General features: G+C 37.1%; 1 protein-coding gene across 1 annotated transcript in view; it reads left to right on the top strand.

Annotated features, from left to right (window-relative positions):
- PREX1 (phosphatidylinositol-3,4,5-trisphosphate dependent Rac exchange factor 1) overlaps positions 1 to 15289 on the top strand; it is a 236744-nt gene that overhangs the window by 112596 nt on the left and 108859 nt on the right. The window contains exon 6 of the mRNA XM_074210196.1: positions 13572 to 13733. Coding sequence (XP_074066297.1) covers positions 13572 to 13733 — 162 coding nt within the window. The remainder of the gene's footprint in view (positions 1 to 13571; positions 13734 to 15289) is intronic.

Raw genomic sequence — 15289 nt, 5'->3', positions numbered from 1 at the left:
TTTGTAAAGATAGAATGTAAAATATTGCAAACCCCAAAGTGATATATATAAGTTCTAGTTGTTACCAGAACAAGGACAGTTTTTTATTTTTTATTTTTATTTTTTGTATTTCTATTCCCTCCCATTGTGCCTGCCATTGCTTAGGTGCTTAATAATTGCTTGTTGACTTATTACCTTACTCTCTATATTTGAATGACCCATCTCCTTTGCTTGTTGTAATTTTGCCGACAATGTATTTTTCACCACTTTTTATGCTTATGCTTCTTATATTTAGATTGGTAATATGCATTACTCTCTCCATGAGTCTTTCTATTGCTTTTGGATCACCTGAAGTTTATATTTTTCTGAGACTGTGGTATTTTATGATTTGAAGCCGAATAGCATACTCTTGTAATATTGGAGTTAAAGAAATGGAGTTTTGCTCTGGGGAGCCACTTGAGATCACTGAACAACAGTTCCCAACTGTTATTTAATCCTACCTGGTATCATCTTCCTCCAGAACTCTGTTTTCATCTCAATGTTCATCAGCAATCCCTATCCAAAATATGCAGACCATTGGATTAGCTTTGCATTTGACTGAGAATATAACAATCTGCATTTTTCATTCACTGTATTTCTTCAGTATGATTGTCTCAACTGATTTTTTTGAGTGATCAATAATTAAAAGATTGTAGTATTTTGATACAGTGTTGAGCACATAAAAGCATATTGACATTTTTAAATTGCTGTCAAATGAGTGAATTCACCATAATGTCATAGGAAAGCAAAAATGGATGGACAATCTCACCATCCATGAGGAATTCTTCTCATATTTAACATTTTAGATATATGTAATAGGTGTTACCTATGACATTGCTTTTGGTGATAGGGTTATTTATTCATTTTGGGTGGGAAATACTTTATTTGAAGGGAGCATTTATAGCTACATTTTCTTCTTAGTCAATTAAAAAAAATCAGCCTATCATAGATGCAATAGGGTGTTTCTATACCTCTCACTTAATTGTAATTATGAAGATGAGCCCTCATTTAGAAAATTGAATATGTCTAGTTGATGCAGAGGATAGAGCATCCACCGGCACTGGAGTCAGGAGTACCTGAGTTCAAACCCGGCCCCAGATGCTTAATAATAAACTAGCTGTGTGGCCTTAGGCAAGCCACTTAATCCCCTTGCCTTGCCTTTTTTTTTTTTTTAAAGATTTTTCAAGGCAAGGGGGTTAAGTGGCTTGCCCAAGGCCACACAGCTAGGTAATTAGTGTCTGAGGTTGGCTTTGAACCCAGGTATGCCTGACTCCAAGGCTGGTGCTCTATCCACTACACCACCTAGCTGCCCTTATCTATTTCATTCTTGTGTTTTCCTTCAGATAGCAAAGATGAGTTCAGAGACTATTCTCTTTTTTTTTTTCAGTTTTTTTAATAGTTTTTTTGCAAGGTAGTGGATTTAAGTGGCTTGCCCGAGGCCACACAGCTAGATAATTATTAAGCATGTCTGGAGCTGGGTTTGAACTCAGGGATTCCTGACTCCAGTGCCGGTTAGTAATATCTTTCCATTTGCCTTAAATTTGCTAATATTGCAATTTGTACAAAAACATAAATGTATGTATATGTGTCTTAGCCAGATAGCAGTTATTCTAACAAAGATCTTGATTTTTATTTATACTGAAAGCCTAAATCAGATGTGATACAATGGTCAGGAAAGTTAATGTGATTACAGACTACACATTAAGAAGGAGAGGTGGTTGTCTCACTTAGCTTGGGACCTGGCAATGGCAGATGTTTGATAAATGCCTGTTGATTGAATAACTGACTAACTAACCAAGGAGATGATAGTACCATTAAAAGTTGTACTCTTCCTGGTTATCTAGGTTATTGTATTCAGTCTGGGCATCACATTTTAGAAAGGTCATTTATGAACTGGAATGTGTATAGAAAAGGATGAGTTGGACAGTTAAAATTGTTCTATATAATGACTTGTTAAAAGAGTTGGAGAAATTTGGCTTGGAGAAGATAGGGGATGACGGGAGAGTTAACTTCATAAATTTAAAGAAGTGCCATTTGAAAGAAAGATTAGACTTCTTTTACTTGGGTCCAAAGTATACATCTTAGATCTTGAAGGGAGACTTTGTGAAGCAAATGTAAGCTTGATACAGATACCAACTACAGAAATAAAAAATAAATTTAAAATTAGGGCTATTAAAAAAGTGAAAGGAGTTAGATTAGATGGAAAGTACAATTCCCTTTACTGTAGATCTTGAAACAAAAGCTGTGATCACTTATTTGGTTTGTTATAAATGTTGTTCAGATGTGGTTTGGAATTGATAGCAGTTGAAGCCTCTTCGTCTAAGATGATATAGTTATATGATCTTTTCCTTTATTTTGGAATCTTCTTTTTGCACTATTTAAAAAATTGATCTTTGATTACTTTTGAAATTGTGTTGCTTTTTAGCACAATTGTATATAATTAGGTCTAGCCACTCTTCTTGTATTTCTTTTTTAATTGGAGTTGTCACATTGGGAATGATGTTGGTCCATCCTAAATATTCATTGACCTCAGTGATGAGAATAGATAATTGTAAAGATACCTGCAGATCTGTTCCATTTTATAATTACTTGTTGTCCTTCTAGTTTTATTCCAGGATTATCTGACTTAACTGTGTTTCTGTGCAATTTCTAGGCTGACTGAATTACTTTATTGATGCTACCCATACATAATCTTCCAAAATCTTTCTCCCCAGTTTTGTAAATAAACTTATTTATACCCAAGGTTAAGTATTGCTCTTGGCTGCTATGCTTTCCCTTCTTGCCATGGATATACCAAGTGTTTTTTTTTATTCTTCTGCTTTATTCTTGAGGACCTTGGATCACTTTACTGTAAGCCATAAGAATTAGAGCAGAACCTCTTTGAATTCTTGCTGTTCTGTTTTTCAGTTTGGAGCTATACTGTGTGTCTGTTTCTCTCTGTGTGTGTGTGTGTGTGTGTGTGTGTGTGTGTGTGTGTGTGTTGTAAATTGCTTTCATGGGGTCTCTAGGAACTGTTGCATCCAGGGTTCTGGTGTTCAGAAAGAGGTGCCGAGCTGAACTACAGACTCCAGCTTAGAGGAAGCTTGGGTCTGTTTTACCATTTTGTGTTCTGTGCTGCCTTTCAACTTTGACATTCTAAGATTCTTTGACTTACTTCTTATTTAATAGTAGGGTGCACAGGAAGTCTCTGTAACCTTATTTTTGTTGTCCCCAGGATGGCCTGACCACTCCCTCACTTCTCCCCCTTTCCCCTTCCTTCCCCTACAAACCACAGTATCTGCCTCTCCATCTTGTCTCTCTGGGTTGAAAGATTTTTTTTTTAAACATCCTGCCTATTGCCATTGTATTTGCTTGGTTGGGTCACACCTCCTGTTAGTTAGTGGTGAGCAGGTAATAGGTTTATGGCAAGACTGTGAAGCAGCTCAAACCCTCTACAATGAAGAAAAAAGTGTGAAGGAGATTTAAAGCCTCCTTAAGGACAAGGCACTGCCTGGACAAAGGAGTTTTGCAGGGCATAGATAGAATTATGATTCTGTGGGATGTTGGAGCTATAAGGGAAATTGACCACAGAATGCAGAATTTTATATATGGATAGAACCATATCATACATAAAAGCAAAGGAATAAACATACCTTAAGCCCAGCTATGTTTTGGCACTGGCCTAGTCACTTTCATAAATATTATTTTGCTTGATCCTTATAAAAACCTTTCAATATAGGTATTATTATTATTATTAAAGGTGAAGCAAAGAGAAGGTAAGTGACTTTCAGGGTCTGACACATTACTGTATGTGTGTCAGAAGCTGCATTGTAACTCAATACTTCTTGATTCTAGTCCCAAATCTCTATCTACTGAACTACTCTGTGCCTTTAAGAAAATTAAGGCAGAATATTGGAGTATAAGAATATTGGAGCCTTAGATTGCCGACATAAAAGATCCCTCTGCTATGTGCTGGGAACCCCCAGGGATCCCTGAAACCCTTTAATAGGGTTTATGAAGTCAAAATTCTTTTCATAGTAATACTAAAATATTTTTATTTTTGATATAGTAAATATAGATAGCTATAACTCACATTAAAAAAGCTTTCAGGGGTCAGTAATATTTTTTAAATTATATATTTTATTTATTTTTCCAAATATATACAATGGTAGTTTTCAACAGTAATCTTTTTTACAAGATTTCTTGAGTAGGCATTCTCTTAAATACCCTTCTAGCTTCAAATTCTGTGGTACCTTGAGAGCCAGAGTTAAACTTGGAGATGAGAGATTAGAGATCAGGATCAAAACCTCTAAGATCCTGTTTCTCTTTGGCTCATGGAAATGACTTAGCCATTTGTATCCAGAAGAATGAAATGGCCAAGAGAGTCATCAAATCACTTGCATGTGATCTGCTTATAATTGCCATACCATGGATCTCTTCCTCAACAGTTTGCTTTTAGCAGATTTTAAGTGTGACATTGTTGCATTCTTCCCAGAAGTGGGTGATTCCTGGCCTTTTTTTTGGGGTGGGGAGCAAGGAGGAAAAGTCGTATCTCATCTTCACCAATGTATTCTCATTGATTTAGGCACAGTCAGGATAGACTCATGGAACTGGGGAATATGGAAAACCACAAGAAGTGCTGGTCAGGTCTCAGAAAGAGTTGTATAGTGCAAAGAGAACTAGGCTTGGTGTCAAATCTTTGATTTGTTCAAACTTGATTATTGAGAAGTAACAACCTCTCTGAGGCTTAGTTTCTTCATTGTTAACTGCAGTTAATACTACTTTAATTGTTCCATGAGGGTGTTATGAGCATCAGATGTGAATATGTTTATAATTTTAAGAATTCCTTACTGATGATGATAATGATGATGATGATGATGATGGTAGCAATAGCCAAATTGAGAAAACAGAGCAGTAGACTTATTGACGTTCTCTTGGGGAGCAAAGAAAGAGGGGAGACTTATAGGGCAGGACTCCTTTTACTCCTTTTGTTTCTTTTTTTTCATTTTTACAAGGCACTGGGGTTAAGTGACTTGTCCAAGTCACACAGCTAGGTAATTATTAAATGTCTGAGGTTGGATTTGAACTCAGGTCCTCCTGACTCCATGGCCAGTGCTCTATCTACTATGCTACCTGGCTGCCCCTCCTTTTACTACTTTGTTTTTTTTGCAAGGCAATGGGCTTAAGTGGCTTGCCCATTGCCACATAGCTAGGTAATTATTAAATATCTGAGGCCAGATTTGAACTCAGGTACTCCTGACTCCTGGGCCAGTGCTCTATCCACTGTGCCACCTAGCTGCCCCTACTTTACTACTTTTAAGGTATGATACTCTTCCTAAGTTGGCTGGACAACAGAGAAGAGCATTGAAGCTCGAACCTTGTCCCTCAGGAGAAAGTTAATAAGGAATAGTTCTTAGTCCCACTGAAATTATAAATGCTTGCCTCATTTTTTTCTTTCCTTTTCCATTATTTTCTCCCCATTCTCTTTCCTTTTCTCTGCCTCTTAGTCTTCTTTTATTCCTCCTCTACCTTTTTTTTTTCCCACTGCCTCTTTCTTTTTCTTCCTTTCCTCCTCTTCTTCTTTTGGAAAAGAAAAAAGCAATTAGGAAATCCCTCTTAGTTTATTTTTTTATGCTTCTGAAATAAAGTCTTGACTATTTGTGTACTGAGATACTTAGCCTGATCTTAATTTCTTATAAAACTAGGCCTTTTGGTCATGGAATGTATTTGGAGAATTATATCTTGGACTAAGTTTAGATCTGGGCACTTTCTTTGTAAATATTATTGGAGGATAGATAAACCATCTTGCCTACAGGCCCAGCTAAATTGATGTACATCCTCTGCAGAGAGGGTACATCCTTTCTTCTTAGAAACCCTAATATTTGGCCGCTTTCTGAAACCACAGAAACTAGTGAGACTGTTTGAAGCAACAAGTATCAAGAGATCTAATTTCTGATTCCAATTCTGCCAGTGAAGACCTCTGTGTGTCTTTGGACAATTCATTCTTCCTTTCTTGAGCCTCAGTTTTCTCCTCTGTAAAATGGATATTCTCTGTGGTTCTTCCCCCCCCCAGGATTCTACATTCTATGATTCCATTGGGAAAACATTATAGTGTTTAATGAATGCTGCTATTAGTTCCTTAATGTAGCTGACTTAAAGCCTTCCTGCTGCTGTTTGAACCCAGTTCTCCATTTTTTTTTCTGCCCTAGTTGGAGCTATAGAACAGTTGTCCACTTCCTTCTGTTTATTTTCTAAAATTAGGGACGCTACTCCCATTCAGAAATCTTTTGTCTGGCTCCATCAGGAGCCTAGCCAGGATGTGGGTGGTGGGATTTTGTTAGTTGCATGTATTTTCTTTTCAAATAGCATTCTGAAGCAGGAAATGGGTGGACTTGAGGGGACTTGACTGTCTGGGGGCATTTTGGTTCTGATTCCAGCTTAGACTTATTGTGTGTTTTTGAATAAATCATCTTATCTTTCTAAAACTAATGCCTATCAGCTTCTCAGGCCTTCTGGAGGTGAATGAATGAATGAAAGAGAATCAGTGGATTTGATCTCTTGCTATCCATAGTTGGAACAGGGACAGAGTTAGGTGGTTGTCCTTGGTACAAGGAAGGAGATGATGATATGAATGGTCTGGTGTGAGGAGAACTACATTGGGAACACATCTCTTGAAAGTGTTTGGATAGTTTTTTCCAAGAAGCTACTATTTGTGTCACCTTTAGTGTTGTAAAAAAAAAATGAGTCAGAAAATTTGGGATTAGGTCCTTCTCTTCCTTTTGTGTTTCTTTGGGCAGGTCACTTAACTTCCCTGACCATCCTTATCTGTATAATGATACAGATTGCCTACTTCACAGAAGCCTTGTGAAGAAAGCATTTTATAACTGAAAAGCACTATAGAAATGTATCTTCTTCCTCAAAAAATGATGCTATAGAAAGGGGTAGTGGGTTTGGAGTCTAGCCTTGGATTTTAATTCTGACTTTTGTTACTTCCTTATCCACTGAGCTAGGTACTTAACAGTCTTAGACTTCAGTTTCCTCATCTGTAAAAGGAAGGAGTTGAATTCTATGATTTCTAAGGCACCTTCCAGATCTAAGTCTTTGATTCCCCATCCTCAGGCAAAGTGTTTAACCTGGGCTTGGAAATTCTTGCTCTCTGTCTCCACCTCCTGACCGCTTGGTACATGATCAGTCTGTAGTACTTGTAGTGGTCTGACTACTGCAACTTCTTGTGGTTCATCTGTTTAAGGTGTGAGCAAAAAAATTCATTAAGCTCCAGGTTAGATATATCCTTCTAGAGGATCATCAGATTAGAACTTGGAGAGGTACGGTACAGAGGTATCATGTTCCAGATATAGTCCGATTGAGGGAAGATGACATGCTTGAGGTTTCACATTTTGTTTATGACAGAACAAGAATCGGAACTTTGGTCCTCTAATTCCAAATCCAACACCTTTCTTCTACTTAACATTTGACCCAGATTGACTCTTCTCTTCCCTGATCATTCTAGTGGATCTTTGCTGAACTCAATAACTCATTTTGTTTTGCAAGGCCACACAGCTAGGTAATTACTAAGTGTCTGAGGCCAGATTTGAGCTCAGGTCCTCCTGACTCCAGGGTCGGTGCTGTATCCACTGTGCCACCTAGCCGCCCCTGAACAGTTTTATTCTTGATTATTCTCTTTGTGAATTATCTCTCCAACTTAAATGAGAAGTTGTATAAGGGGAGAACTTAGGATAGAGTTCCAAGTAGGATTCCTAATCCTAGGGCTGAAAGATAGTCATCTAGTAGCTTACTGAAGCTAGAGAGTCATGTTGGATTAGACTGTAGAGTTCCCAAGTATTCTCCCCCCCCCCCCCCCCCCGCCATGTATTCTCAGATTTCTTCTCACTAAAATGTGACTTTCTCCTGTGAGTTATAATTTATGCTTCAATGTGGGATGAAGAAAAAGATTTTTCAGTTTCCTCCCACTTGACCCCCCAAGGTAGGAAACAATTATGTTTTTCCATTTATGCTATTCCATTTCTCGTGGGGACCCCTAGCATATTTGTAGAAGGGTACTAGAAGAAGAGCAAGGGCAGGACTAGAATTCATGACTTCTGGTCCAGTGCTTACCCTGTATTAAAGAGTGAGAGATAAGGCTTATATGTAAGTTGGAATTAGACTTCTAAAAACCCCCAATGCTTTTCTGATCTTAGTGGTAGTTTGGTTTGGGAAAAGAACATTGTGGAGTCAAGAAATGGGGGTTCTAGTTTTGACTTTCATATTTACTAGCTGGGTGACCCATCACCCTAGACAAATCACGAAAATTTCTGAGCATCAGTGACCTCATGAGAATACTGGATATAAGAATATTCAGCCAATTTTGTTATAGCATTGGGGGAAGGAGAAGTGTTTTGTCAAAAAGTATATATAGAAATGTAATAGTATATATGATATATAAAAGTATGAATTATTCACCTCATGCTATTCTCTTGCTTGATTTGGAGAGTGTCATTTTCTATGCCAGATAGATTAATAATATTGGGTATGAGATCTCAGTATATATAAAACATACATATATATACATATAAAACATACATTTATATATATGTATTATATATATATGTGTATATATATATATATATATATATATATATATATATATATATATAAATAAAAACACTTGGCACTAATGTTTCCTGACTGATAGTGTGAGGAGAGGAGGGAGATAGTGAGGCTCAGTGGTTTTAGATCAGAGTCAGAGGACTTGATTTGAATTCCTGCTCTACTACTTTTTTTATTTTTTAGGCTTTTGCAAGGCAATGGTGTTAAGTGGCTTGCCTAAGACCACACAGCTAGGTAATTATTAAGTGTCTGAGCCCAGATTTGAGCTCTACTACTTTTTGCAGGCTGATTAAGTCCCTTTTTTGGGGACTCAGTTTCCTCATCTACAAATTAGTATTTGTATATTGTCCTACTGAGCTCAAATATTCCATATGCCAAAGCTCCATCCTGTTATTTGTTCTGTGAGCCAGATGGGTGCAGAATGACATTACACACTTGTATCAATGGCTATTATTTTGTTCCTTAATTTAGTTTTTAATAATTAAAAAAATTTTAATCACTTAAAAGACCAATCTTACTTCCCATGATTGAGTTGTTTGTGTTTTCAACCTTTAAGAGTAAATCTCTAGAGACCATATTCAATTTCACTTCCTTGTCCTCCATCTTGACTCCATTGCAGTATCAGACTCCTTTTCCCCTCTCATTACTCTTATTTTGTGACATTGTTCTCTTCCACTCAGACTCCTTTCTTGGTTTTTCAGCCTTTTCACACTCACTAACTGCTGATATCCTTCAAGTGGCTTTAGCTTAGGCCCTTTTTCAAAATGTGTATATTTTTAAAAAGTTAAATTGTATTTTTTAAAATTAATAAACATTTATTTTTTCCTCTTATCTCTTACCCTCGACTAAAAAAGGAAAAGAAGAACCTTTCTAACATAGGCAGCATACAACAAAGCAAATCTCCATAGAGTCATTTCAGAAATATGAATCATATTTTTGCATATTTATATCAGTTTGATCAGGAGATGCCATTATCAGTTCTTTGGAATAATATTTGATCATTATGTTGATTAAGGTATGCCTTTCAAACTTTTTACAGTATAAATTGTTCTGGCTATGACAATTTCATTCTGCACTAATTCATGCAAATCTTCCCATGTCCTAGGTGGTCTTCTCTTGTCTCTTTATACTATTTTATTATGTGTTCCCTTCTCTCTACTTACACAGATACAATTCCAGCCAGACCCTTACAACTTCTTGCTTAGATTATTGAAATGATCTTCTCATTGGTTTATCACTGGTCTTTCTACCTCAAGCCTATTCTCTGTTTAACCCATCCTCCACCCAGCTGCTAAGGTGAATTTTCTAAAGAGTAGGTCTGATCATGTACCAATGAACTCTGGTGACTTCCTGTTACCTCCAGGATCAAATATAAAAGCCTCACTATTGAGTAATAAAAGTTCTTTATAAAACACGACAGATGAAACTTCAGAATAGCCTGGAAAGACTTGTATGAATTGATGCTGAGTGAAGTGAGCGGAACCAGAACAAGTGGCTTACCTAAGGCCACACAGCTAGGTAATTATTAAGTGTCTGCGGTCAGATTTGAACCCATGTACTCCTGACTCCAAGGCCAGTGCTCTATCCACTGTGCCACCTAGCTGCCCCTTTATCAAAGACAATTCTAAAAGACTTTTGATGGAAAGTACCATCCATATCTAGAGAGGGAACTATGGAATTTAAATGCAAACCAAAGCTTACAGCCTTCAATTTTTAAAAATTGTCTTATGTAGTTTTTTTCCTCATGTAAGTTTTTTTAAAATTTGGATATGATTCTTCTTTCACAATGTAATATAAGTCTGTGTTTAGCATGGTTATACATGTTTAGCTTACATTAGATTGCTTTCTATCAATGGAAGAGGTAGGGAAGAGAGGGAGGGAGGAAAATATAAAACTCAAAACCTTGTAAAAATTGTTAAAACCTACCTTTGCATGTTGTTGGAAAATTAAATAAATGAAATATTTAATTTAATTTAAAAAAGTCCTTCATAACCTAACCCTTATTAAAATTTTTAGTCTTCGTACATTTTATTTCCTTTTATACTATCTATTATCTTGCTACATTCATCTGTCTCCCGTTCCTGGAATTCATTATTCCATCTCTCATCTCTGCAATTGGATTGAATCTCCTCCCTTGTATAAACACATCAAGTCCATTAGTATTAGAGTTTAAATGTGATGGCTTTACTGTCACTAATGAAAAATAATTTGTTGTAAAATATTTAAAGTTTTTTTTCCTCATATCTTGTCTATTTTTGTCTTCTTAGTTTCACCCTTTTCTGGTTTTGGAATAATCTAAATTGCTTGACTTTCTCGTCAATTTTCTTTAAAATTCTTTCCTTCTACTTCTTGCTTTTTTATGAGTCAGTGCTGCTCATAATCTTCTACTAGTCTCCGCTATAAGCATTGACAAATGAGCTTATGTTTTAAAGCAATGTTGTCCTTGGCTGTCATATTTCTTTTCTTGGCAAGATTCTCAGTTTGCTGACTGATATGGTATCTAGACTCTTTTGGTCTTTTTTATTCTGGTGAATGATTTGCATTGAGTTAATTTCCTTAGGAAATAATTTTAATCTAAGTTGATATTTGTTCTTTTATCCATTTCCCATTTTACTGCCTTGTAAACTTAATTTTATTGGTCAGATTGGAACTGTTTTAATTTAATCAAAGTGTAAGTTAATTTAATTTGGAAGGTTATATCAATTAGAAATTTTCTTCCTCTTCATCTTTGCCAAGAGATGTCCTGCATGAGCTGCATGGTGGTATTTTTGTAAATGCTCCTCATCAGTACTATAGTATGAGTTGACCATGTACCCCTTGAAATGATCTTTCTTATTGCCTCTGAATGAATGCCAAAACCAACTCCATCAATTTCTTCCCTTTTTTTTCCTCCAAGGAGATTCTGATAGTTATTGTCTGGTCATAAATCCTTCAAATCGTTTCCCCTTTAATGTTTATTGGGGATCTCCTCACGATACAGATAAGCCTCAGAGTAACTAAGCTACTTGTTTAAACTTACCCAGATAGTAAATATCAGAAATGGGATTTGAACTCAGACCTTCTGTAGACTCCCCATTCCCAGAAGTTCCTCCCAAGGGTGTTCTGAGGATCAAATGAAATGATATAGAAATATCATATATATACATACATACATATATATGTATATACACATACATATACCATATTAATAAGCGATGATGTTATTTATTACCTTAAGTAAATTTTGTATTGCATCATAAATACATTCTATATTGTTCATTTATTAAAAGTCAGGATTGACTATCTTGGGCCTTTATTCTAGTTAGCAACATACTTACTTGCTGCCAGCAGCCTTATTGTTACCTGGAAATCATTTCACTATCCAACCCCTCTTGACTTCTTCCTTTGAATTTCTCTTAATCTTATGATCTGATGGTGCAGTTCAACTCTTGATTCTCCATAGTTTTGTGCTGTTCTTTAGCTAATTCATGGATGTTACCTAAGGGTCCTTCCAGGGACTCAGTTTTCTCTAGCACAGATCTGGGGATACACTATATCCTGTAAATGGGTCTTTTCAGGACGTGTAATGGTTTCATGGCTTTTGGCTGAACACCATTGGAAATTTTCAAAGTAAAATTGAAGTAAAATGTGGCCTTCAGATGTGGTCATAAAGCTTCAGGCTGGGCAGAATTAAAATGAGTTTCTGAATTTTCCAAAGCAAAACATTTTAGAGTTGTTTTTTTGGAGGGAATCATAAGATCACTATGCTGAATCAACTGAAATATCTAAATATTTAACCTTTTTCTGTCTTACCGACCCCTTTGATAGTTTGGTAAAACTGTGGATCCATTTTCAGGATAATTTTTTAAATGCATCAAATAAAATAAAATGGTAACAAAACATCTAATATTTAAGAAATGAGTTCATGGACTAGTCCAGTTAACAATTCTTGATTTAAAGAAATCTCAGCTCCATTGAAATCTAAATTGTCTATTTCAAAGAGAGAATGGTGAATGTACGTACCTAATGAGTCATTTCCTGACATTATGGCAAATGCTTATTGATAGCAGTCTTGGTTCTTGGAACTTCAAATTTTTGCAGTTTGTCCCAAGACAGGTGACTTCTTCAGTTCTCTGATCTGCAGGGTTTTTTAGCTAACTCTTAGTTGGGCTTAATGACCTATAGTATTATTGGAGTGAAATGATTTCTACCCTTATTCAGGTACTTCCCTTTTAGCTTGACATTCCATTCTTTTCTTGTCTGGTAGCCTTGGTTGATATTATCATTATCACAGATAGTAGTAACATCAATAACAATATTAGCAGCTAGAATCTCTGTTTATGCACTAGTGTGTGTGCGTGTGTGGGGGTGTGTGTCTGTATGTGGCACACACTGAACTAAGTGCTTTACAAATATTTTTTTCTCATTTGATTAACTCCATTTTATAGTTGGGAAAACTGAGGTAAGGAGAGATTCTGTAATTTGTTCTGCTTTACTCAGCTAAGAAAGTGTGTGAGATCGGATTTGAACTCAGGTTTTCCTGTCTTCAGGTAGTATTCTTTATCTTCTGGATCCCCCATCTATCTCTATGGTTTTAGTTTGCTTCTTCACCTAGGTGGTGTTACCTAGGTGACAAGCTCATGTGTGGAGTTTGCTTATTGTTTAGGGTGTGCTGAACATACCATCACCCCACTCTTTGCTCTGTTCAGAGACATTCCATTGATCCTCCTAGGATTTCCAACTGCAAGGGACCTTTATAGGGTAGCTCACAGACTTTTAGAATTAAAAGGGAATTGATACCATGGAATGCCCTTCCAGCTCTGACTTACAGTGGTGTAGGGTCCCTTTCTACTTCTAGATTGGGGACTACATGAGGATTAAGCTTTATTTTCTTCTTCTGCCATAGGAACTGGCAGAGGACTGAACTCACAATGAGTAAATTCAGAAAGTTTTGTGGGTCATTTGGTTAATCTTTTTCTCTGCCTCAGGAACTAGCAAAGAGGACTCCAGGAAAGCACCCTGACCATCCTGCTGTCCAGAGTGCCTTGCAGGCCATGAAGACCGTTTGCACCAATATCAATGAGACCAAGAGGCAGATGGAGAAATTGGAGGCCCTGGAACAGCTGCAGTCACACATTGAAGGATGGGAGGTAGTGCCACAAGCCCCACCTTGAGGGGATTGGGGAAAGGACCCAAGAACTTGGGTGGGAAGGGTCCTCTTGAGATCAGGGTAGTTTTGAACTACTTTTGTTTCCAGGGTAAATCAGGTCAGGTGTAGGGATTAGGAGGTAATTATAATTAAAGTCAATTCCTTGCTTGCCTCAGACCTTTTGAAAATCACAAAGCCTTTTTCACTCAATTTTTTTAAAATAATATTTTATTTTTTTCAATTTTTCAGACTTATTTTTTTGTCTTTATGTGACTTCTAAAGGTTTGGTTGGATTAGCAAAATATTTCCCGCTCAGAATGTTTACTGGCTTTTGGGTGCTTTTTGGAAAAAAATAAAAATTCATCAGCATGGTATTTAAAGACTGTCATAGGCTAGCTCTAGTTATTCTCCTTTATGTACTCTTCATGAGGGCATATTTATATCTCTTGCTTCCATGCCTTCCAGGCTGACTAATTCTACCTCAGGAATGTACTTCTTCCTCATCTCTACTCCTTAAAGCCCCTAGTTTCCTTTAAGGTCCTTCCTGATAAAACTCAATTATTTATGTTCTTTTCTTCCTCCTTAAACTTGTCTATTAATCCATTGAATATTCTCCCTTCTCCCACTCGCTTCCTACAACCTTCTTCAGGGTAGCTTAAAGCATAGACTATGCATTATAGATTAGCTAAGAAAAAAACCAGGGTCTCTACTCTTTGTCTAGAGGGAGCTGTCATTCCCCAAAGTCCTAGGTCATGTAGCTGGGACTCTGCCAGTTTGGAATCCCACTTTTACCCTACACACTCAACCTTACTAGTTTCATTTAAGTCTGAGCTTCGAGGATCTCTGAATTCACTTAGCTGAGAAGTCCAAGGGTACAGCATTAAAGCTCCTGGGTCTCCTAGGGGCACAGAAATCTCCTTAGGTTCCCACACTGCTAATGCTCCTTGAGGGTCTGGCTGGAGACCAGGGAACCAGTGAAGTTCTTCCAGCTCTGGAGAGTGGAGACCACACTAGCTTCAGTCTCACTAGATACCTCATAGTCATTTTCAGCTTCAAAAACCTCTTGAGGGCAGGGAATGAGGAAGCTGTGGCAGTCATCTGTTGATGAGAAATGTCACAAGCTGTCTTTCCAACCCCTGGGCTCTGCTTGCTTGACTGTTAGTAAGTTATGGCCAAAAAAAATAACCTCTCCATCCAGACTTTTTAAAATACACAACAAAACTTTTCTTGGGATAGGAACAAATCTTGAGAGCAAAAAAAATCAGCATAAGGCTTCTTAGAATCACAAGAAATTTAGACCATCTAGTCCAATATCATCACTAGAACACTTGGGAAAAAGGTCCTAGGTCAGGTCACCAAGGTAATTATCAAGAGACAGAATTTGAACCCATGACCCCAGACTGCAGAGTCAAATGATCTTTCCCCTCACTGTCTCAGGGGTTATCATAGAATCTTAGAATCTGAGACTCTGAGCTAGAGGGGAGATGAGTGGTGATCTAATCTAATTCTTCCTCATTGCACTATCCAGAGGAGGAGTCAGAATCCAAAAAGAGGAAG

Source organism: Macrotis lagotis, chromosome 1, assembly GCF_037893015.1.
Source record: "Macrotis lagotis isolate mMagLag1 chromosome 1, bilby.v1.9.chrom.fasta, whole genome shotgun sequence".
Lineage (NCBI taxonomy): Eukaryota > Metazoa > Chordata > Mammalia > Peramelemorphia > Peramelidae > Macrotis > Macrotis lagotis.
Note: the sequence above shows the minus strand (reverse complement) of the source record. Positions and strands in the feature narration are given on the sequence as shown.